Source organism: Camellia sinensis, chromosome 6 (genome assembly GCF_055761805.1).
Source record: "Camellia sinensis isolate YWXY chromosome 6, ASM5576180v1, whole genome shotgun sequence".
In the NCBI taxonomy this organism is placed as follows: Eukaryota; Viridiplantae; Streptophyta; class Magnoliopsida; order Ericales; family Theaceae; genus Camellia; species Camellia sinensis.
The window spans coordinates 201,904,710-201,928,853 of NC_138966.1; the positions used below are offsets into that span (position 1 = coordinate 201,904,710).

General features: G+C 38.1%; 2 protein-coding genes across 2 annotated transcripts; both read right to left on the bottom strand.

Moving 5' to 3' along the window:
• Positions 1-2,990: 2,990 nt before the first annotated feature.
• Positions 2,991-7,301, bottom strand: LOC114281831 (cell wall / vacuolar inhibitor of fructosidase 2-like). Its single transcript, XM_082876922.1, has 2 exons — positions 6,755-7,301; positions 2,991-3,382 (listed from the first exon to the last, which is right to left on the bottom strand). Exons 1-2 carry the CDS (start codon positions 7,299-7,301, stop codon positions 2,991-2,993), a joined length of 939 nt encoding a protein of 312 aa, XP_082733048.1.
• Positions 7,302-10,336: 3,035 nt separating this feature from the next.
• LOC114275702 (pectinesterase inhibitor-like) lies at positions 10,337-21,005 on the bottom strand. The gene is made up of 4 exons (XM_082876923.1): positions 20,960-21,005; positions 20,708-20,761; positions 16,515-16,755; positions 10,337-10,655 (listed from the first exon to the last, which is right to left on the bottom strand). The coding sequence occupies exons 1-4, from the start codon at positions 21,003-21,005 to the stop codon at positions 10,337-10,339; spliced, it is 660 nt and encodes a 219-aa protein (XP_082733049.1).
• Positions 21,006-24,144: the final 3,139 nt, after the last annotated feature.

Below are 24,144 nucleotides of genomic sequence, written 5' to 3' on the forward strand. Positions count from 1 at the left end.
ACTACCACTGCTCCTCCTTTATCTCATTTTCAGCTTTGGCACTATCGTTTGGGCCATCTTTCTGTTGGTCGTTTGAAGTCTTTAATTTCTAGTGGTCATTTGGGTACTGTAAGTTCTGATGCTTTCAATTGTGTGTCCTGTCAACTTGCAAAACAACCTGCTTTGTCGTTTAATAAAAGTAATTCTGTTTCTCTTGCACCCTTTGATCTCATTCATTCTGATATTTGGGGACCCTCTCCTACTCCTACTATGGGAGGCGCACGTTATTTTGTTGTTTTTATAGATGATTTTTCTCGTTTTACATGGTTGTTTCTTATGAAAAATCGCTCTGAACTTAAACAAATTTATTACAATTTTGCTGCAATGGTTAAAACTCAATTTTCTAAAACTATCAAGATTTTTCGCTCCGACAATGCCATGGAATATAAAGATTTTGACTTTCTTTCCTTCCTTAGGAGTCATGGTACTCAACCTCATCGTTCCTGTCCAGGTACGTCCCAACAAAATGGCCGTGCTGAACGAAAACATCGGCATCTACTTGACACTACTCGAGCCCTCCTTCTCTCTTCCTCTTGTCCAGAAAATTTTTGGGGTGAAGCCGCTCTCACTGCTGCTTACACTATCAATTGTATCCCTACACCGGTCATTCATAATCACACTCCATATGAGCGTTTACATGGCACCCGTCCCCCTTACGACACCCTTCGGGTTTTTGGCTCTGCCTGTTTTGTTCTTCTCCAACCTCATGAACGTACCAAACTTGAACCTCGTTCTCGCCTTTGTTGCTTCTTGGGGTATGGTATTGAACATAAAGGGTATCGCTGTTGGGATCCTCTCTCCCAGCGTCTCCGTATCTCTCGTCATGTGGTCTTTTGGGAACACACAATGTTTTCCTCCCTCTCTCAATTCCGTTTATCCGTTCCTTCACCCTCTCTGTGTTTTACTAACCCTTCTGCAGATCTGTTTTCTGATGAGCTTCCTCCACTGCCCATGCCTGACGCTCTTGAGACTGCCTTGCCTACTGGTCTTTCTCAAGCTCCTGCTAGCTCTGATGGTCCTGCTCTTGCTCCCTCGGACTCCTCACCCCCGGTTGAGTCTCTTCCTCTGGCTCCTCCTCCTCCTACTCGACCACACCGGGTAATCCAACCTTCTACTCGTCTTCGTGACTTTATTGTTGGCTCTACTGCTTTTTCTACTTATGAACCCACCTCCTATCGGGAGGCTCGCTCTAATCCTCTTTGGCAGCAAGCTATGACTGATGAATTACAGGCTTTAGACAAAACTCACACTTGGGACATTGTTGATCTTCCTCCTGGCAAGACTGCCATTGGCTGTAAATGGGTATATAAAATCAAAACCTGTTCTGATGGCTCTATTGAGCGCTATAAAGCTCGCCTTGTTGCTAAAGGCTTCAATCAAGAATATGGTATTGACTATGAGGAGACCTTTGCTCCTGTTGCTCGTCTCACCTCTGTTCGCAGTCTCATTGCAGTTGCTACTACCCGACACTGGGATCTTTATCAAATGGATGTAAAAAATGCCTTTCTTAATGGTATTCTTCTTGAGGAGGTCTACATGCAACCTCCCCCTGGGTCTACTTATCCACCTCATAAAGTCTGCAAACTTCAACGTGCTTTATATGGTCTCAAACAAGCTCCCCGCGCTTGGTTTGCCAAGTTCAGCTCTACTATTCATGACTGTGGTTTCACCTCCAGCTCTTATGATACTGCACTTTTTATCCGCAAAACTGCTCAAGGGACCACCTTGCTTCTTCTTTATGTGGATGATATGATTATCACCGGTGATGATGTCAATGGTATTCTTCATCTTAAACAATTTCTTAGCCATCATTTCGAGATGAAAGACCTTGGTCCTCTCCGCTATTTCTTGGGTCTTGAAATCTTCCGTGATTCCACAGGTTCTTTTCTCTCTCAGGCTAAGTACACCTCTGATCTTCTCACCCGTGCTGGTCTTACAGATTGCAAGACTGCCTCAACTCCCCTGGAGCCTCAGAGTCGTCTTACACCTCTTGATGGCACTCTTCTCTCTGATGCTACTCTATATCGTCAGCTGGTTGGCAGTCTTGTCTATCTCACTGTTACTCGTCCTGATATTGCCTATGCCGTCCATATTGTCAGCCAGTTTATGTCGGCTCCTCGTACCACACATTATGCTGCATTACTTCGTATCCTTCGCTATCTCAAAGGCACCATGTTTCATGGTCTTCATTATTCCGCCCGCTCCTCTCTCCAGCTTCGTGCTTTCTCTGATGCTGATTGGGCTGGCGATCCTACTGACCGCCGCTCTACTACTGGGTTTTGCTTTTTTCTGGGTGATTCTCTTATTTCTTGGCGCAGTAAGAAACAATCTCTTACTGCTCGTTCTAGTACCGAAGCCGAATATCGTGCCCTTGCTGATACTACTCAGGAGCTTCTCTGGCTTCGTTGGCTTCTTACTGACATGGGTGTTACTCCCTCTGGCGCTACTGCCCTCTTTTGTGACAATCACAGTGCTCTTCAAATTGCTCACAATGATGTTTTTCATGATCGCACCAAGCACATTGAGATTGACTGCCATTTTATTCGGCAACACGTTACTCATGGTACTGTCCATCTCCATCCGATCTCTTCTGTTGATCAACCTGCTGATATCTTCACCAAAGCTCATTCTCCTGGCCGCTTCGTTGACCTTGTCTCCAAACTCAAGTTGGTTGATGTTTGTCCTCCTTGAGTTTGAGGGGGGATGTTAATCATAGTTAACGCACAGCACACATGTTATACAATCCACACTGTAAAGGCACACACCCACTAGCATCACATGCTAGCATCACACTGTAAAGCACAGCACACATGTTATACACACTGTAAAGGCACACACCCACTAGCACACACCTGTATTGTAATATACTCTTTCGGTCACCTTCTCCTCTCTATAAATAGAGAGAGCTCAATCTTGTAATAAATATACAAAAAAAACACAGAGCTATTTGCTTACTCAATCTCTCTCAATTTCTTATAGTCCCTAACATTAGCTGCACCTTGTTTTGATTCTCCATAGTCTTTGGAATCCAATGCAATGATCGCTCCTGGTAGTTCAATTGACACATCTTTGTTGTATTCTTCAATACAAGTTCCTAAGAATTCGTACTCTATACGATCATTGGTTTGATTAAACAGTTTTCCCACAATCTGTAATGTTTGATTAGCTTTAACCAGGACTTGTTGAAGACTGATGCGAGCGAGCCCTTTGACATCTGCTTTCAAACTCCGAGGGTCTGATTCTAGAGATGCGACACAGAGGTTAAAGTTATTGGTGTGCCTGCACGTTTGGCGAATCAAATTACTGTTTTTCTGTGAAGTTGAAGCAGAGGATTGGGTTGATACTATAAGGATGGCATGAAGGGAAAAAAGACAGAACAATCTTTGAGAGATCCACATTGCCATTTTGTGTAGAGAAATGATATATTTGTTGATGATATTATCTGGTCTATTTTCTTAGTATTTATAGATACAAAATGTGAGACCTTCCATCTTCATGAATATTTTATACAATAAAGTTTCAAGTGGTAAGGTCCTGCACTCAAGTATTGTATAGAATATTTAATTCATTTGATGTTTCTAACATTTTTGCAGTATTTCTTTGTATTTTGTGAATGTACTTGAATGAGTTTGAATGATTTATGAATGTAACTATAAATGGCTTTGAATGATTTGTGAATTTACATAAATGGAATTGAATGATTTATGGATGTGCCTAAGATTTGTTTGTGAAGGCATATATATATTGTAAGAAAAATATTAGGAATACTTACTGGCCTCGTTTGGGAAGTGACTATTTTAGAGGCTTTTTGACTTTTAGCTATTTTAGTAGGCTATTTTAGTTTTTGTGTTTGGGAAGATGAGATGAATTTTATTTGAGTTGTTGTATTGAAAAATGTGTTGAAATGATGTTTGAAGTTAAAATGACAAATTTATCCCTAAAAATATTTTTTTTTTAAATTGATGTAAAGGGGTAAAATCGTAATTTACTCATTGATGGAACAATTTGTGTAGCTGACAGTGTAGGTTGTGCCTACACTGCCGGCAGTGCAGTCTATTTATTTATTTATTTATGTTTTTTTTTTTTAAAAAGCTTTGAAGAGTGGGCTTTTTGGCTAAATTTTCATTTGAGGCTATAATAGCCTCAATCTACTCTTCCCAAATAGCGCCACTAACACATTCAAAAGTTGATGTGGGTCTCATACTTAATGATAGTTAATCTTATCAAAACATCTGAGTGTGCTGGTAAAATTGTTAATAAATGTGTTAATATCGCTATCATTGTTGATATTGTAAATGGATTTAAATGTTCAAATCTCTTCCATGCAACTTGGGTTCATATTGAATTCTAGAGTTATTTATCAGATCCATTCCAATTTTAAACAGATTTTTCGAGTTATTTAAACTTATTTCTCATACTCAAGTTGTTTTTTGAAATAGTATTATTAAAAACAAGCACGGTTTGATTTGATTTTCATAAACTATTTTTTGGATTTTTTTTTTGAATAAAATATAAAATAATTTGATAAAAATAAACACCAAAACGATAATTTTATATTTGAAGAAATTATTTCTAGTCTTCATCTTCAAAAGATAAAATTATATGAAAATAATGAGCATTTTTTTTTTTCACCATATTAATTAATTTTTTTTTTTTGTTTGCTACAACTAGGATTTGGCTCAAGGGTAGAGGGATGATAAGAAGAACGACAAATGTTATAGAGACCAAGCTTTTCATAGTTTGGCTATTATTGCACTAGGAAAAAATTATGACTGCAAGGAGAAGATTGTAGGTGGTGGTGTTATTCAAAGCCAAGAAGTTGGACTCTTCTTATAGTCAACTGCCATTCTCTCAAGATGCAAGCAAACTTGGGTAGACATGTTGTTAAGGTTGCCAAATGTACATGTTGGTACTGTTTGGGATAGGTTTAATTCCACTTTCTTATGATATAAAATGGTATAATTAATTAAGTTGGTACTGTTTCGAATATGTTGTGTGAATATGTTTCAACTAGAGGGGAAAAAAGCTTGAATGCAAAGGTGATATTATGTCATTATTGACACATAGTATTACCCTTCAATAACTTCTTGTGTAATTTAACATGGATATGTGAGAGTTACTAAATTATTATAAAAAATGTAGTTATATCTTAAAACTAGGGCTTACTGTTCATATAATTCCATGTACCAGTAATGACGTGATATCACAATACTGAATTTGAACTAGAGAATGATCTAAATTAGTTTTATGATTGAACATGCAATTTAATTTCTCAGTTTATAAAATGGTATAATCATTTTTAAGTTTGTGGGTTACTTTTTTGGAAAAATTATTTATAAGTCCTATTAGGGAGACTCATGCTGCATATGGTCCTACTAAAAAACTTATGTTCCCATAAGTCCTGTGAGAAGTTTGTTGACACATTTACCCTCAATATTAGTTGTTAATATCATAAATAATAGTAAAACCATATATAGAAAATTGAATGTTATCATAGATCATATCTATATAAACGTAGCGTAACGTGACACCTATACGTAACGTGACACCTACATAAACGTAACGTAACACCTATGATCTATGGTAACATGCAATTTCCTATATAGAAAATTGCATGCTACCATAGATTATATCTATATGAACGTAACGTAACGTAACACCTATGATCTTTGGCAACATTCAATTTTCTATATAGGAAATTGAATGTTACCATAGATCATATTTATATGAAACGTAACGTGACACCAACATAAACCAGCAACATTTTCACATTCAATTTAAAAAAATAAAAACTCATTAAGTTTGTGGAACGTAACATGACACGTTACGTTACGTTTATGTAGGTGTCACGTTACGTTACGTTTATATAGGTGTCACGTTACGTTACGTTTATGTAGGTGTCACGTTACGTTACGTTTATGTAAGTGTCACGTCACGTTACGTCTATGTAGGATTTTGTGGAATACATTCCTATCTAAATATAGGACTTGAGACTCTGTAAGAAATTACACAGGACTTAACCTACCATAAATGTCTGAAAATGGACTTATAAATAAGTCTCCCTAGTTTTTTCTATTTTTTTTATTTAATAAATGCAATTAAAGCTTAATCTTATATATCCAAGCTCGTTTAAACATCAAAATCAAAGCTTCCACACCTCAGATTAATATGTCCTATATCACAAGTTTGTATAAGTGCTCTTGGGTATTTATTGCACTACCAACTTTTTACTATGTTAGTAGATCCACTTTCTTCAAGTGGGTATGACAAACTTCGAATATTCTTTGGTCTGTAAAAGGGAAAGGGGAAAAACTATGTAACAACCTAATTTATGTAATTTGTGTAATAGCCTATTGTGTACATGTGTGAAACTATTTGAATAAAAAATCAAACATAATATAACTCTGTTTTCTACTTCAGATTTTGGTTTAATTTCCATGAAGATTTATATGGGTTGTGGGAATATTTGGATTGTTGATTATATGATCATGTTTCCTAAAATGTATAGATCTGAATATCAAAAAAGAGAGAACAAAAAAATAATAATAATAAAAAGTAGGGAAATTAATTCATGAAATGCAAAACTTATGTCTTTATGATGAATATGTACTTCCATTTCCCCGGACTGAATTTCACATTACTATAGAAGATAATTTAGACATCATTTCATTGGAACATAAAGAGAGAAAAAGAGTACAGAAATCAATATATCAACCCAATGTAGAGATAATGCCAGAGGCCACCATGGCAAGACCCTGCACTTGTTTGCTCTGTGTGGATACCGATACCTTTGGTAAGCCGCGGATTATAAACTGATCCCCACACGTCGTGGCAGATGTTGCAGTATCGTCTGCACCTTGTTTTGACGCTCCATAGTTGTTGGAGTCCAAAGCACTGATTGCTACTGGTAGATAATCTGTTACAGCCCTGTTGTATTCTATAATACAATTTCCTAATAATCTGAACATTATAGGGTCCCTAGTGTCCTTAAACAGGTTTCCCACATTCTGTAATGTTTGATTGGTCTTGGTCAGGAGTTGTTGAAGACTGATGCGAGCAAGCCCTTTGACATCTGCATTCAAACTCCGAGGGTCTGAATTTAGGGATGTGACACAGAGGTTGAAGTTATTCGTGCGCTTGCATGTTTGGCGAATCAAATCTTCGCTTTTCTGTGAAGTTAAAGCAGAGGATTGGGTTGATGATGCAACAAGGATGGCATGAAGGAGAAAAAGAGAAAAACACCTTTGAGAGAAAAATGCCATTTTGTGTAGAGAAAATGCTGTTTCAATTTCAAAACAGAGAAAAATGATATGTTGATGATGTATTGCTTGGTTTATTTTCTTATTTATAGATACAAAATGTGAGACTTTCTATCTTCATGGATTTGAATCAAAACATAGAATTTCAATGATTTGTTAATGTGCTTGAATGTATTTAAATGATTTATGAATGTAACCATAAATGTTAAGAGTAATATTAGGGATTCTAAATATTTTATCAAATATTTCGCATGGGTGTGGGATTCACATGGTATGGGTCCCACATCTATGTGAGACATTCGATAGAACGTTTGGTAAAATATTTGGGGTCTCTAGCATTTTTCTAAATGTTAATGTACTTGAATGGATTTAAATGATTGATGAATGTAACCATAAATGGCTTTGAATGATTTATAAAATGGATCTGAATGGTTTGTAGACTTTTTTGTTTTGAGAGATAAATGTTAAGAATAATATTAGGGATTCTAAATATTTTATCAAATGTTTCGCATGGGTGTGGGATTCACATGGTATGGGTCCCACATCTATGTGAGACATTCGATAGAACGTTTGGTAAAATGTTTGGGATCTCTAGCATTTTTCTAAATGTTAATGTACTTGAATGGATTTAAATGATTGATGAATGTAACCATAAATGGCTTTGAATGATTTATAAAGTGGATCTGAATGGTTTGTGGACCTGTTTGTTTTGAGTAGGGGTGCAACTCGGGCGGGTTCGGTCGAGTTTGGAGGTTGTCCAAGCCCAGCTCAAGTTGTGTGGAGACCTGCCCAAGCCCGAATTGTAACCCGAGGTTGTCTGCTCAAGCCCGACCCGAGTTAAACCCGAATTGCCCAAGTTGCCTAAATTGTACATGAATTTCAGTTTTTTTTTTTTTTTTTTTTGCACCTACATTATTAAATTATTAAAATTTGACTCTATTTACAATTATTTTTTTTAATAGAAAATCATTAATATTATCAAAACAGATAATTTATATAATGTAAAGGAGATGTTATTATAGTAGCCCTTACAATTTATGAGTAAAAATAAAAAGAAAAAAAGTAAGATTTTATGTTATTTATATATATAATATATATTCAATATGATTTAATAATATAAATTATTTTAATATCATGTAATGATTAATAATTTATATGTATATTTAATATTTTTATATATCTATATATGTATAATTTGGGTTTCGGGTTGTGTGACGTCTTTGCCCAAGCCCGTCCAAATTTAATTCGAGCTTTTGAATTTTTGCCCAAACCCGTACTGAATTTAAAAATATTTTATCTAAATCCTAAAAAAATTCGAGCTGGGCTCGGGTTGCTCGAGTTGAGCCCGCCCAAGTTGCACCCCTACTTACACATGACATTTGACAATAGAAATTTTGATAAATCTCTTGTGATTTCTAACATTTTTCATAAATTAATTCAAAATAATTTGTATTTAAAAAATCTGTTTGAAATTGGCATGAATTTGGTAAATAATTCTCACGTTAGATAACAAAATCCAATTTTAAGTTGCTATAACCAGCAAATATTACAAAAGTCCCAACCAAATTTCTTTTAATAAAATGTTAGGCTCTGTTTGGATGTGATTATTAATACGGTGAGATGGAGTATTAGGTTGGTGATGTAAAATATTAGTTGGTTGTTGGTTGAGATTAGATTTATGCAATTATGTAAAATTCCTTATTATATAAAATGTGACTTTGCAATTTTTGTAAAGTAAGCGGTAAAATAGTGTTTTTACCTTTAATTTTATGAGATTAGATTTCAATACTACATTTGCGAATCCTCTCCTTGCAGAGATTTCATTGAGACTCTAAATTCCATGACAATTTTTCAAAATAAACATGTTGTTTCTGAACCTCACCGCACTCACTTCCAATCTAATCTTATCATTTATCTCTCAAAACAAAGAGGTCCACAAACCATTCAAATCCATTTTATAAAGCCATTTATGATTACATTCATCAATCATTTAAATCCATTCAAGTACATTAACATGACATTTATTTGATAAAATATTTAGAATCCCTAATATTAACATTTATAGTTACATTCATAAATCATTTAAATCCATTCAAGCACATTAACAAATCATTGAAATTCTATGTTTTGATTCAAATCCATGAAGATAGAAAGTCTCACATTTTGTATCTATAAAATTGTAAGACCCACACCATATTAATCTCACGTGAGTTTCACACCCATGAGAGATATTTGATAGAAATTTTAATAAATCTTTTAAGATCTCTAACATGACTCTTTATTTATTAAATTATGGTTGTTTTTAGGGTTGATATTTTCTCAAGTTTTGATTCAACAATCAATTTTTTGGGGTCTCCTATTTGATTCAACAATCAATTTTTTTTATGAATTTATTGTTGGAAGTGCTCTTTCCATCTCAAAGTTACTTCGCAAAAGCAAACATAAATTCAAACTCAAGTAAATTATTCATCCATTCATCTCCTATTTGATTGAACAATATTTATTTATTTATTTGTTTTTTGTGTCAGTGAAGTAAACTAATATATAGTCTAATATACTTTTGTAGTATATAAATTGATGTAATTAATTTAAGCTTCTTCAATTTTTTGGCCCGATAAAAGGATCAAACTAATTAGTTAAATGTTGAATGTGCTCAGTTGAAAAATGATTTTAGATATTAATGTGTACATAAAAAAAAAAAAATTTATTTTAGAAATTGAATAATACTAAATTCACAACCAATGTTGTGCAATTTTGTCATTCAGCTTATACCAATAAGGACTTCAAAAGCCCATTTACCATGGATATAATCACTACTGAATTTCCAATACTTAATTTCACTCATTCATCAAACTGTTCAAAACTATTAATTAGATTTTTTTTTTTTTTTCTTTTTTTTCATGAAGCCGCCCCACAATTATTAAACCATTCAAAAATTTTAATGCAAAATTGCAAAAGCAATCAGCTAATTTGCTAAAGAAGACAACGAAGCACTAAAACTTGACCATGAACATATAGAGAAAAGCGTAGACAAATAATCAACCCAGTATAGAAATAATGCCAAAGGCCACCATAGAGAGGTCACGGACAGCATGGTTCTGATTGGTGACCGGTGATCCGCTCGCCCACTGCTGTTCACACATGTTGGCATCGTCCCTAACATTAGCTGCACCTTGTTTTGATCCTCCATTGTCATTGGAATCCAATGCAATGATTGCTCCTGGTAGTTCAATTGACACAGCTTTGTTGTATTCTTCAATACAAGTTCCTAAGAATTCGTACTCTATACGATCATGGGTTTGATTAAACAGTTTTCCCACAATCTGTAATGTTTGATTAGCTTTAACCTGTTGGGATCTGGGATCCCGCCCAAGACCTTATAGAAATCAAAACAAGCAGAAAAACACACCCACACACAAGGAGACACAATATTTTACGTGGTTCGGCCCAATGCCTACGTCCACGGGAGAGTAACCGGTTATCACTATACCAATGAGGAGATTACAGAAAGATTACAATAGAGGAGGAGCTCACACTCTCCTCACTCAGCCACTCACCCGTCTCCCTCGCTCACACCGAGGGAGACGGTCTCTCCGCCTCACATCTCTCGCACTCTTTGGTTCACGGTTTTCTTCCTCACTTACACCACATATTTGGCCTCTCCTCTCACCCTCCATTTATACACATTGGAGTAGGTGGGAGTGCCTTTGGGTAGCCTCCATACTTGACCCTTGACATGGTTGGTGGCTGCCAAGGTGGACTTTGGTTGGTTGCCTTCCCATTGTTGCCAACCAAACTTGACTTGGATGATCACCCCTTTCACACATGGGTGAATTCAACAAATCACCCCCTCAACCCATGTGAGGTGATCCACTGCACACACTGCTGCTAATCTTGTCACGCCCAAATTCAACATAGTCTGCATCTCTTCACTGAGACGCTGCATCCCCTGAAGCTAGAGATAAAACACCAGAGATACAAGAGGAGGAGGGAATCCGACATCCTCAACTCAACTCACACCACTCTCTGATTTGGAGAGAGCCACTGCTCCTATCTCCCACAGATCTCTTCCATGCTTCCTGTCTCGGATGTCTATACCTGCTATGCTTGAACTTGCGCAACCAAGATATCCGACACCCCCTGATTGGATGTCCTGCACCCCCTGCTTGGATGCCCTTGACTATCATGCAACTCCTTGCATGATGAACACTGGAGCAACTAGAAAACTTCAGAGTTTGACACATCAACATCCTCAAGTTTCCTTGCTCGGAGCTTATTTCTGAACAACCAGCCTTTGCCCTTCTGCACTTCTGAACAACCTCCTGGCGTTTCCACATACGCTTGTTGTCTGTGCTGCAATCCCTGATGTTCGGTTCTGTCTCACTTGTCCGTACTGATGTTTGACAGTTAGCCCTTCTGTCAAGACAACTTCCACCGGTCTGTACAAGTTACCACTATGCAACTCCGTGCATAGTGCTCGCACCCATGGCTTCTGGTCTCCCTGCGTCAAGCTTGCTTGAGAGATCTGCATCAACTCTATCATCTGCTGCCATGGAACTAAAGAAACCATCATAGAGAAATAAGACTTGCCACTCCTTGGCACGCACTCTTGCGTTTTACCTGTCTCAATTTCTCTGTCTGGAAGTTCCTGTGAACTGTCAACAACCCGCTGTTGCACACTCTTCTCGCGCCTCTGTACGACACTCTAGCGTACCCTTGCACTGTTACACGTCTGCAATTGTACTTCTGCGCTTAGTATGCTCCTCTGCAACTATTGTTCTACATGTCCACATACCATTAGTACCTTCTCGTATACAGTAGCTCCAACAGCCACAGTATTTCCCTGAGCCTGTACTGGTTGCCAAATCATCTATCCGTCGATGAATGGTCTTCTCTTTTGATTGAACCAGATCCTCCGAATACCTCAACAACCAGGAAAGTTCCCAGGAAAGACTGGTGGGGTCACAACCGGTCCCACTTAAGAACCAGTCTCCTTAGACAGTGTCTTTTTGACAGAACTTTCCTAGAACTTTCCTAGACCTTTGAGATAATCATGTCTGCAATCCTCTGATCGCCCCTGACCAATCCTGATCTCCCTCGATCTGCCATTTGATCAAGCCTGATCTCCTCTGGTCTTCAATGATCTATCTCAATCTGTATCTGGTTGTCCAATCTGGTCAGAATCTGCCCATTCTAACCTCGTCAGTGAATCCGTAGCGTTCCACAATATCCGGCAACCTTCCTTCGACTATTGAAGATGGCAAACATCCATGTTTTGACAAACTTTCCAAACCGTTCAGAATTTCACTATTCTGACCTCGCGGTTGCGTCCGGAGCGGTCCGTTTAGCTAGGACCAACCTTCGCTGCACTTCCAGGGACCTCACTGAAAACTATCCCCGAAAGCTGGGCCACACCACAATTTTCTAAAAATGTTGGGCCAAATTGCAATTTTCAGAAGTTCAGGGAATATTCCGTGTTCCAACAGAATATTCCGTCCACTGCCCCTAACGCCGTCTGCCACTTTAATCTGCCTTCTTTTTACAGAAACTCCATCTACAAAATCTGACCGTACGGATGTGTCCGGAATACTCCAAATAGTTGAAAACCACTATTGGATCGCCAAAAACGGACTCCAAATGGCTTCGATCTAGCCAAAACATTTTGTACGCCTCAGATCTGCGGCTGTACCTTCGCCGCGAAACACAGGATTCTTCCTCCTGCGGATGACGTGGCAGATGACGTGGCTACTGACGTGGCACGCGCGTGCCATACACGCGCCTCCCCCACTCGTCTTCTTCCTTCATCCGCGCGTGGGGCGCGTGCCTGCGACTGGCACGACGCGCCAGCTGCCTTCACGGCGCGTGGAGGCGCGTGCCGAGACTGAAGAAGGCGCGTGAGAGCGCGTGCCAACTCCTCTGGGTGTCTGCTTTATATGGTTGGACTCCTCTTCTCGAGCCCTTGCTCCTGGTATGCTCAAAACCTGATTTCGAGCAACTTGATTTCTGGGCAGTTTCGGACAACACGCTGTTTTTGTTCCGAAACGCCACCGACGAGGCTCTGATACCACTTGTTGGGATCTGGGATCCCGCCCAAGACCTTATAGAAATCAAAACAAGCAGAAAAACACACCCACACACAAGGAGACACAATATTTTACGTGGTTCGGCCCAATGCCTACGTCCACGGGAGAGTAACCGGTTATCACTATACCAATGAGGAGATTACAGAAAGATTACAATAGAGGAGGAGCTCACACTCTCCTCACTCAGCCACTCACCCGTCTCCCTCGCTCACACCGAGGGAGACGGTCTCTCCGCCTCACATCTCTCGCACTCTTTGGTTCACGGTTTTCTTCCTCACTTACACCACATATTTGGCCTCTCCTCTCACCCTCCATTTATACACATTGGAGTAGGTGGGAGTGCCTTTGGGTAGCCTCCATGCTTGACCCTTGACATGGTTGGTAGCTGCCAAGGTGGACTTTGGTTGGTTGCCTTCCCATTGTTGCCAACCAAACTTGACTCGGATGATCACCCCTTTCACACATGGGTGAATTCAACAAATCACCCCCTCAACCCATGTGAGGTGATCAACTGCACACACTGCTGCTAATCTTGTCACGCCCAAATTCAACATAGTCTGCATCTCTTCACTGAGACGCTGCATCCCCTGAAGCTAGAGATAAAACACCAGAGATACAAGAGGAGGAGGGAATCCGACATCCTCAACTCAACTCACACCACTCTCTGATTTGGAGAGAGCCACTGCTCCTATCTCCCACAGATCTCTTTCATGCTTCCTGTCTCGGATGTCTATACCTGCTATGCTTGAACTTGCGCAACCAAGATATCCGACACCCCCTGATTGGATGTCCTGCACCCCCTGCTTGGATGCCCTTGACTATCATGCAACTCCTTGCATGATGAACACTGGAGCAACTAGAAAACTTCAGAGTTTGACACATCAACATCCTCAAGTTTCCTTGCTCGGAGCTTATTTCTGAACAACCAGCCTTTGCCCTTCTGCACTTCTGAACAACCTCCTGGCGTTTCCACATACGCTTGTTGTCTGTGCTGCAATCCCTGATGTTCGGTTCTGTCTCACTTGTCCGTACTGATGTTTGACAGTTAGCCCTTCTGTCAAGACAACTTCCACCGGTCTGTACAAGTTACCACTATGCAACTCCGTGCATAGTGCTCGCACCCATGGCTTCTGGTCTCCCTGCGTCAAGCTTGCTTGAGAGATCTGCATCAACTCTATCATCTGCTGCCATGGAACTAAAGAAACCATCATAGAGAAATAAGACTTGCCACTCCTTGGCACGCACTCTTGCGTTTTACCTGTCTCAATTTCTCTGTCTGGAAGTTCCTGTGAACTGTCAACAACCCGCTGTTGCACACTCTTCTCGCGCCTCTGTACGACACTCTAGCGTACCCTTGCACTGTTACACGTCTGCAATTGTACTTCTGCGCTTAGTATGCTCCTCTGCAACTATTGTTCTACATGTCCACATACCATTAGTACCTTCTCGTATACAGTAGCTCCAACAGCCACAGTATTTCCCTGAGCCTGTACTGGTTGCCAAATCATCTATCCGTCGATGAATGGTCTTCTCTTTTGATTGAACCAGATCCTCCGAATACCTCAACAACCAGGAAAGTTCCCAAGAAAGACTGGTGGGGTCACAACCGGTCCCACTTAAGAACCAGTCTCCTTAGACAGTGTCTTTTTGACAGAACTTTCCTAGAACTTTCCTAGACCTTTGAGATAATCATGTCTGCAATCCTCTGATCGCCCCTGACCAATCCTGATCTCCCTCGATCTGCCATTTGATCAAGCCTGATCTCCTCTGGTCTTCAATGATCTATCTCAATCTGTATCTGGTTGTCCAATCTGGTCAGAATCTGCCCATTCTAACCTCGTCAGTGAATTCGTAGCGTTCCACAATATCCGGCAACCTTCCTTCGACTATTGAAGATGGCAAACATCCATGTTTTGACAAACTTTCCAAACCGTTCAGAATTTCACTATTCTGACCTCGCGGTTGCGTCCGGAGCGGTCCGTTTAGCTAGGACCAACCTTCGCTGCACTTCCAGGGACCTCACTGAAAACTATCCCCGAAAGCTGGGCCACACCACAATTTTCTGAAAATGTTGGGCCAAATTGCAATTTTCAGAAGTTCAGGGAATATTCCGTGTTCCAACAGAATATTCCGTCCACTGTCCCTAACGCCGTCTACCACTTTAATCTGCCTTCTTTTTACAGAAACTCCATCTACAAAATCTGACCGTACGGATGTGTCCGGAATACTCCAAATAGTTGAAAACCACTATTGGATCGCCAAAAACGGACTCCAAATGGCTTCGATCTAGCCAAAACATTTTGTACGCCTCAGATCTGCGGCTGTACCTTCGCCGCGAAACACAGGATTCTTCCTCCTGCGGATGACGTGGCAGATGACGTGGCTACTGACGTGGCACGCGCGTGCCATACACGCGCCTCCCCCACTCGTCTTCTTCCTTCATCCGCGCGTGGGGCACGTGCCTGCGACTGGCACGACGCGCCAGCTGCCTTCACGGCGCGTGGAGGCGCGTGCCGAGACTGAAGAAGGCGCGTGAGAGCGCGTGCCAACTCCTCTGGGTGTCTGCTTTATATGGTTGGACTCCTCTTCTCGAGCCCTTGCTCCTGGTATGCTCAAAACCTGATTTCGAGCAACTTGATTTCTGGGCAGTTTCGGACAACACGCTGTTTTCGTTCCGAAACGCCACCGACGAGGCTCTGATACCACTTGTTGGGATCTGGGATCCCGCCCAAGACCTTATAGAAATCAAAACAAGCAGAAAAACACACCCACACACAAGGAGACACAATATTTTACGTGGTTCGGCCCAATGCCTACGTCCACGGGAGAGTAACCGGTTATCACTATACCAATGAGGAGATTACAGAAAGATTACAATAGAGGAGGAGCTCACACTCTCCTCACTCAGCCACTCACCCGTCTCCCTCGCTCACACCGAGGGAGACGATCTCTCCGCCTCACATCTCTCGCACTCTTTGGTTCACGGTTTTCTTCCTCACTTACACCACATATTTGGCCTCTCCTCTCACCCTCCATTTATACACATTGGAGTAGGTGGGAGTGCCTTTGGGTAGCCTCCATGCTTGACCCTTGACATGGTTGGTGGCTGCCAAGGTGGACTTTGGTTGGTTGCCTTCCCATTGTTGCCAACCAAACTTGACTTGGATGATCACCCCTTTCACACATGGGTGAATTCAACATAACCAGGACTTGTTGAAGATTGATGCGAGCAAGCCCTTTGACATCTGCTTTCAAACTCCGAGGATCTGATTCTAGAGATGCGACACAGAGGTTGAAGTTATTGGTGCGCCTGCACGTTTGGCGAATCAAATTAATGTTTTTCTGTGAAGTTGAAGCAGAGGATTGGGTTGATACTATAAGGATGGCATAAAGGAAAAAAAAAACAGAACAATTTTTGAGAGATCCACATTGCCATTTCGTGTAGAGAAATGATACGTTTGTTGATGATATTATCTGGTCTATTTTCTTAGTATTTATAGATACAAAATGTGAGACACCTTTCATATTCATAAAGAGTTATGATAGGGATTCCAAATAATCTTGGGGTCCATAGCATTTTCCATTTGATAATTCATTTGGAGTTTTTAGCATTTTTGTAATATTTCTTTGTAATTTGTGAATGTTGAATGTACTTGAATGAATTTGAATGATTTATGAATGAAACCGTAAATGGCTTTGAATGATTTGTGAATCTATACTATATATTAAGGCTTTGAATGATTTGTGAATCTATACTATATATTAAGTAAAAAAAGGGTTTTTAACCCTCAAGGCCTGTGGGAGCTTCAATATCCCAATCTGAATTTTCTAAATTTTTTATTTAAAAAAAAAAACTCAGCATTTATTGATTTGGTCAAAATGTCCTGATCAGCATTTATTAACTTTTTTCAATCCACATGTCTTTCCCCATGCCTACATTTATTGATTTGGTCAAAATTCCCTGATCAGCATTTAAAATCCCCTCATACAAATAATTATAGATACAATCCGTGTATAGTTACTACAGCACCTTTTTCAACTTCTCTCAAACACTATGGTTAGCGATAAGATTGTTAAATTATTTTTATAAAAAATCTTTAAAAACATAATTTATATATTAAAAAAAATGTAAAACAAATATAAATATTTATAATTATCCCGTGGATAGCACGGATGATAGGCTAGTTTACATAAATGAAATTGAATGATTTATGGATGTGCCTAAGATGGCTTTTGAATGGTTTGTTTGTGAAGGCGTATATTGTAGGAAAAATACTAGGAATACTTACTAACACATTAATATGTTGTTGTGGGTCTTATATCTTGTTTGGCAATATCAATTTTAGTTTAAAAGTCAAAAAATCACTAACAAAATCAAAAAGTCAATAACTTATAAAAAGTCAAAAATTTCTTTTTTTCCTCTACTTTTTGCACATCTTTTTATAAAAAATCAACAAGTTATTCCAAACATTCTAGTTTTTTTTTTTTTTACATCATATTTTAGTTAAAAATTACTAAAAAAACTTGTTCCCAAACAAGACCATGGGTTAATCTTATCAAAATATGTGAGTGTGGTGGTAAAATTGTTAATAAATGTGTTAATATCGCTACCATTGTTGATATTGTAAATAGATTTAAATGTTCAAATCTCTTCCATGCAACTTGGGTTCATATTAAATTCTAGAGTTATTTATCAGATCCATCCCAATTTTAAACAGATTTTTCAAGTTATTTAAACTTATTTCTCATACTCAAGTTGTTTTTTGAAATAGTATTATTAAAAACAAGCACTGTTTGATTTGATCTTCATAAACTATTTTCTGGATTTTTTTTTTGAATAAAATATAAAATAATTTGATAAAAATAAACACCAAAAAGATAATTTTATATTTGAAGAAATTATTTCTAGTCTTCATCTTCAAAAGATAAAATCATATGAAAATGATTTTTTTATCATATTAATTAATTTATTTTTTAAAAAAAAATTGAAAACAAGTTCTAAAATTCAAATCAAATAGAGCCACTACTGTGAACTTCAGACATGATAGCAAAGAAATGGAAAATAAGATCAAAATAACTCATTTATTTCCAATAGAACTTGGGTTTGGTAAAAGACTCATAATTCTAACTACACCTCTTAAAAGTGATAAAAAAATCCAAACCAAAAAAATCAGTCATACTAAAAACATGAAAGGTATTGAGAGAGAGAGAGAGAGAAAGAGAGAGAGGGAAAAGGAAAAAAGAAGCTAATTCCTAAATTCATCTCCCAAAACCAACCCAGAGTGCAGCAGCCAAAACAAAATCGAATAAACAGAGACAACATTCATCCCTAATGAACAAGTAAATATTCTATTGAAATGGAACAAGTAGGAATGGCAACGGGGCGGGGCGGGGCCGGGGATCACCCTCCCCGTCCCCGATCCCCGATTGTGAAAATCTCCCCGGCCCCGGCCCCGATCCCCGACGGGGAACCTACCACCCTCCCCATCCCCGCCCCTACCGGGGATCGGGTTTCCCCGACCCCGAAAATTCCCCGCCCCCAAATCTGTTTCAACACCGAATCATCAACAACAACAACAAGAGAATCATCATCATTGACAACGTCAACCGAATCATCAACACCAACATCAACATATCAACAAAAATATCACCAGATTATAAACAAAAAAATAAAAAAAAATGGACAGATAGATGCACAAACAGATTAAAAAATGGACACAACACAAACAGATCTGAGATCTGTCACAGAGAGAGAGAGAGAGAGAGAGAGTGGACGAGAGAAAGAGAGAGATTTGTATCACAAACAGATCTGAGATCTGCCTCCGATGCCGACGCTTCCCCCTGTACACGATCGGACTGCTTCCTCCGACGTCGACTGCCTCTGACGCCGACTGTCCCTTCGTTATCGCCTCCGACGCCGACTGTCCCTTCGATCTAATGAAAGAGAGAGAGGGAGGATAGAATAGAGAGAGACGAAGTGGAGAGAGAGAGGGGGTCGCGGACTCGGGGAAAGAGAGAACGATAGAGTTAAGAGAGAGAGAGTAGAGTCAGAAAGGAATTGAGAGTGAGATCACATATATTATATATATATATATATATATGCATATAAATTATAATTAAGGGGTTTACTATATATATATATACATATAAAGGGTATAAAAGTAATTTCACTTCGGGGAAATTCGGGGACGGGGCCGGGGACGGGGATCGGGCCGGGCCGGGGATCAAACACTGATCACTGTCTCCGGCCCGTGACAGATCGGGGATTGATTTTCAAATACCGTCACCTCCCCGTCGGGGGTATTTTTCGGGGAAAAACCGCTTAAATCGGGGTCGGGATCGGGGATCCCCGTCGGGCCGGTTTCAAATTGCCATCCCTAGGAACAAGGAAATATTCTATTGAAATGTAATACATTTTGACAAATTGACATGAGATTTACAACCCTTTAATATTTCCTCACAAATCGCTGACCTCCCGGCTCCTATAATCTTTGTATTTCCCCAAAAAAACCTTAAAACATGCGTCAACTATACTACCAAATAATCTGTAAACCAAGAGTAAAACATGAATGCAATGATAATACCACCTCATCATGCACACATGGTATCACAGCTGTATTGAATTTTTTTTGGGGAAAGAAAAACCCCAAAAGCAAGTGTCACAAAACAAAACAACCCCTATACATAAAATGGCCATTACAAGAGTCTATGAGTCTATCCCCCAGCACTTGGGTACTGAGGATTTGCATTAGTGATCAAGCACTCAACATTGGGTGGCAGATAGTTCGAGTACCCTGGAGCTTTCTTGCAATTTAATATACCTTTGTAGTATATAAATTGGTATAACTTGGTTTAAGCTTGCTTCTTCAATTTTTTGGCCCAATAAAGGGATCAAACTAATTAGTTAAATGTTGAATGTGCTTTGTTGAAAAATGATTTTAGATATTAATTTTTTATTTTAGAAATTCAATAATACTGAATTCACAACCAATGTTGTTCATATTTGTCATTCAATTTATACCAATAAGGACTTCAATCACCCATTTATTAACATGGATATAATCACTACTGATTTTCTAGCACTAAATTTCACTCGTTATCAAACTGTTCAAAACTGTTAAAATGATTTTTTTTTTTTTCCTTTCATCAAACGGCCCCTTAATTATTAAAACATTCAAAAATTTTAACCTAAAATTGCAAACGCGATATTCTAATATTGGATTTGATTGGGAGATTTGGGAAGGGATTTAAAAAGAAAAATAGAAAATGTGTATAAAATTAAGTGAAATATAGGTATATTTTATTTACATTTTATATTTCACATACCTTTTCCAAATCCATCCTTAAATCTTTTAACCAAACACAGCATGAAAAGATTTGCTAAAGAAGACAATTAAGCACTAAAACTTGACCATGAACATATAGAGAAAAAGTGCAGACAAATCAACCCAGTGTAGAAATAATGCCAAAGGCGACCATAGAGAGATCACGCACAACAATGGTTCTGATTGGTGGCCGGTGATCTGCTTCCAAACAGCTGTTCACACATGTTGGCATCGTCCCTAACATCGGACGCACCTTGTTTTGCTCCTCCATAGTTGTTGGAATCCATTGCACTGATCATGGTTATCAGAATTCTGATCCGGATCTTACGATCCTACGATCTTACGATCCATTTGAGTACAATCGATCCGGATCGTATAAAAAACTCCTTATAGGTAGGATCTTTCGATCCTACTAGTGGGATCTTATAGGATCGTGGAATCCCGATCCGAATCCGATCCTATCCGATTCAATTTACAAGCCTTGTTTTGTATTGTATGATATATTTTGTTGTAAATTTTATGTTTGTTATCTAAATACTAATTTATGTTGTCAAAATAAATAATAAAAATTAAGTAGTGTTGAATCAAATAGACTAAGAAAAACAAACTAAGAAACAAACATTCAAATATTGCGGTAATTTAAGAAAATTAAATAGTCGGAAAAACAAACTTAGTTTTAGCGGAGTCTAAGAAGGGTAAGGTGATTGCAACTTTATCCCAATTTCTGGAGAAATTATTTTTGTGACTCGAATTCGCTCCACCAGGGATGCAAACGACAAATCTTATCATTCGACTAAGCTACTCTTTTGAGTTCTTAATCTATTTTCATATCCAATTTTGTTAAATATTTTTTCTTCACTTTTTATGCATTATTGTACATTGTAAAGTATTTTGTTATAGAATTCTTCTTCTTCTTCACCTTATTTTTTGCTAAAATACAAAACTTTTACCATCGAGTTTTCTATTGCATCATATTATATGTACATTTTACATGAATATTATATTTTTCACAATATGTTTACTTCTTTTTAATAGAATATAGGTTCATTTTGTGTATACTTTATAAGAAATATTTATTTAAATTAAATTATTATGTAATTTGTCTTTTTTGGTAGGATCTTACGATCCTCGATCCGATTCTACGATCCGATCCTATAAATACCTCCAACGATTCAACGTAGGATCCCGATTTTAACAACCTTAGCACTGATTGCTCCTGGTAGTTCCCGTGTCACAGCTTTGTTGTATTCTTCAATACATATTCCTAAGAATTCAAGCAACAAACGGTCACTGGTTTGATTAAACAGTTTTCTCACACTGTCTGTAATGTTTGATTAGCCTTAGCCAGCACTTATTGAAGACTGATGTGAGCGAGCCCTTCCACATCTGCATTCGAACTCCGAGGATCTGATACTAGAGATGCGATGCGACACAGAGGTTGAAGTTATTGGTGCGCCTGCACGTCTGGCGAATCAAATTATTATCTTTTTGTGAAGTTGAAGCAGAGGATTGGGTTGATGGAGTCCAGATCATCTGCCATACTTTCCTGCAGTGGCTCCTGCGATGGTCTCCAAAACGACGTCGTTTTGTTTACTGATTTTTTTTTTTTTTATTTCACAATGTTCATCCCCCCCTTCTCTCTTCTCTGTAGTATTATCTCTTTGCACCATCGATTTGAGGTAATGAACCCTAGCATAGAGAGAGAGAGAGAGGCATCGCGAGAGGCAGGTGAGGAACTGAGAGAGTGACGGAGAAACGAACGAGAACTGAGAGACGAAAGAGATGGCGGAGATGGCGGAGTAGCGCGATGGCGAACTGAGACAAAATTGGGAAAACATTTTGATGAGGGGTGAGTACATCACTTAAATTCTGGTGCAGAATGTTTGTTGTGGAAACATTCTGGTGCTTTTTCTTTTCCAAGTGAGAAGGAAGGTGAGTACATCACTTAAATTGATGATTAAATTCTGGTGCAAAATGTTTGTTGTGGAAACATTCTCAATCTCATTTTTCTTTTCCAAGTGAGAAGGAAGGTGAGTACATCACATAAATTAATGAAACAAAAAAAAAATTGAAAAAAAATTCAACTGAACAACAAACAACAAATCTGGTTCCACAAATCAAATCATATATATATATATATATATAATGAGAATGAAGACCAGACCTCATCGCCTCTCCAGACCTCGTCGCCGTCGCCTCCCCCTCTCTGTCTGTCTCCTACCACTGCCTTTCGCCTCACCGCTGCCTCTCCTCTCCTCGCCTCCGTTGCCTCGCTGTAGGAGTCACGTCGGCCTCTCCCCGTTCATCGCCTCTGTTCATCTCACTGAGAGGGGGGCTAGGGTTGAAAGACCACACAAAACAAAAGGAGGCTGGAAAAAAAAAAAAAAAAAAAAAGAGGTTCAAAACGACACCGCAGGGGCCACTGCAGGAATGTATGGCAGAGGATCTGGACTCTGGGTTGATGATGCTAGAAGGATGGCATGAAGGAAAAAAAGACGAAACAACCATTGAGAGATCCATATTGCCATTTACTGTAGAGAAAATGCTATTTAATGATATTACTTGGTCTATTTTCTTAATATTAATAGATACAAAATGTGATACTTTGGCCCGTTTGAGAACATATTATTTTAGTAATTTTTTAATTTTTTGACTAAAATATAAGATAAAAAAAAATTTAGTATGTTTAGAATGATTTTTTTATTTTTTACGAAAATATATGCAAAAAGTAAAGAGAAAAGAGAATTTTTGACTTTTTGATATAAGTTATAATTTTTTTAATAACTTTTTGATTTTTAAATTAAAATTGTTGCATGCAAGACGTTGTCTTTGTATCTTCATAAATGATGTGGTGGATTTGAATGGCCGAAGCATAATTTTTTTTATTTTTTTTATTTATTTATTTTGGGATAAATTATATACACTCCTGAAATTTACTTGAATTATAAATTATCTCCTGTAATTCTAAAAATTACATTATACTTTTTAACGTTTCTAATTCATAACAAATTGGTCTTTTTATTAATAAATTACCAAGTTAATTAATAGGTTTTAATAATATTCAAATTTTATTTCAATTAATAATTCAGATAATTTTATTATTATATAGGTGAACAGTTAGAAATGTTATTATTTTTAATTAATTCTGTTAAATAAAAAATTCTGACAGAAAAGTATTTGTAAATTTTCAAACAACATGAGGCAATTCATATTTTAAATAAATTTTAAAATATGTATTTATAATTTTTTATTTATTTATTTTTTTGAGATTTGTAAATGGATTTGAATGATTTGTGAATGGAACCATAATAGATAGCTTTCAATGATTTGTGAATGTACATAAATGACTTTGACTGATTTATGGATTTACTATGTGCGTAGATTACAACAATGTTAATGATTTGAATGTACATAAATAGCTTTTTATGTTTGGATTTA

Bases quoted from the DNA above. Each gene is read 5' to 3' on its own strand.
- LOC114281831 (XM_082876922.1), bottom strand. From the start codon at position 7,301: ATGGCATTTTTCTCTCAAAGGTGTTTTTCTCTTTTTCTCCTTCATGCC. The intron at 3,383-6,754 runs GTTGATATATTG...CCATCCTTATAG, and splicing joins TGGCATTATCTCTACATTGG to TATCAACCCAATCCTCTGCT.
- LOC114275702 (XM_082876923.1), bottom strand. From the start codon at position 21,005: ATGATCAGTGCAATGGATTCCAACAACTATGGAGGAGCAAAACAAG. The intron at 20,762-20,959 runs GTGCGTCCGATG...TGTCTTCTTTAG, and splicing joins CTATGGAGGAGCAAAACAAG to CAAATCTTTTCATGCTGTGT. The intron at 16,756-20,707 runs GTATGTGAAATA...CCATCCTTATAG, and splicing joins TAAGGATGGATTTGGAAAAG to TATCAACCCAATCCTCTGCT.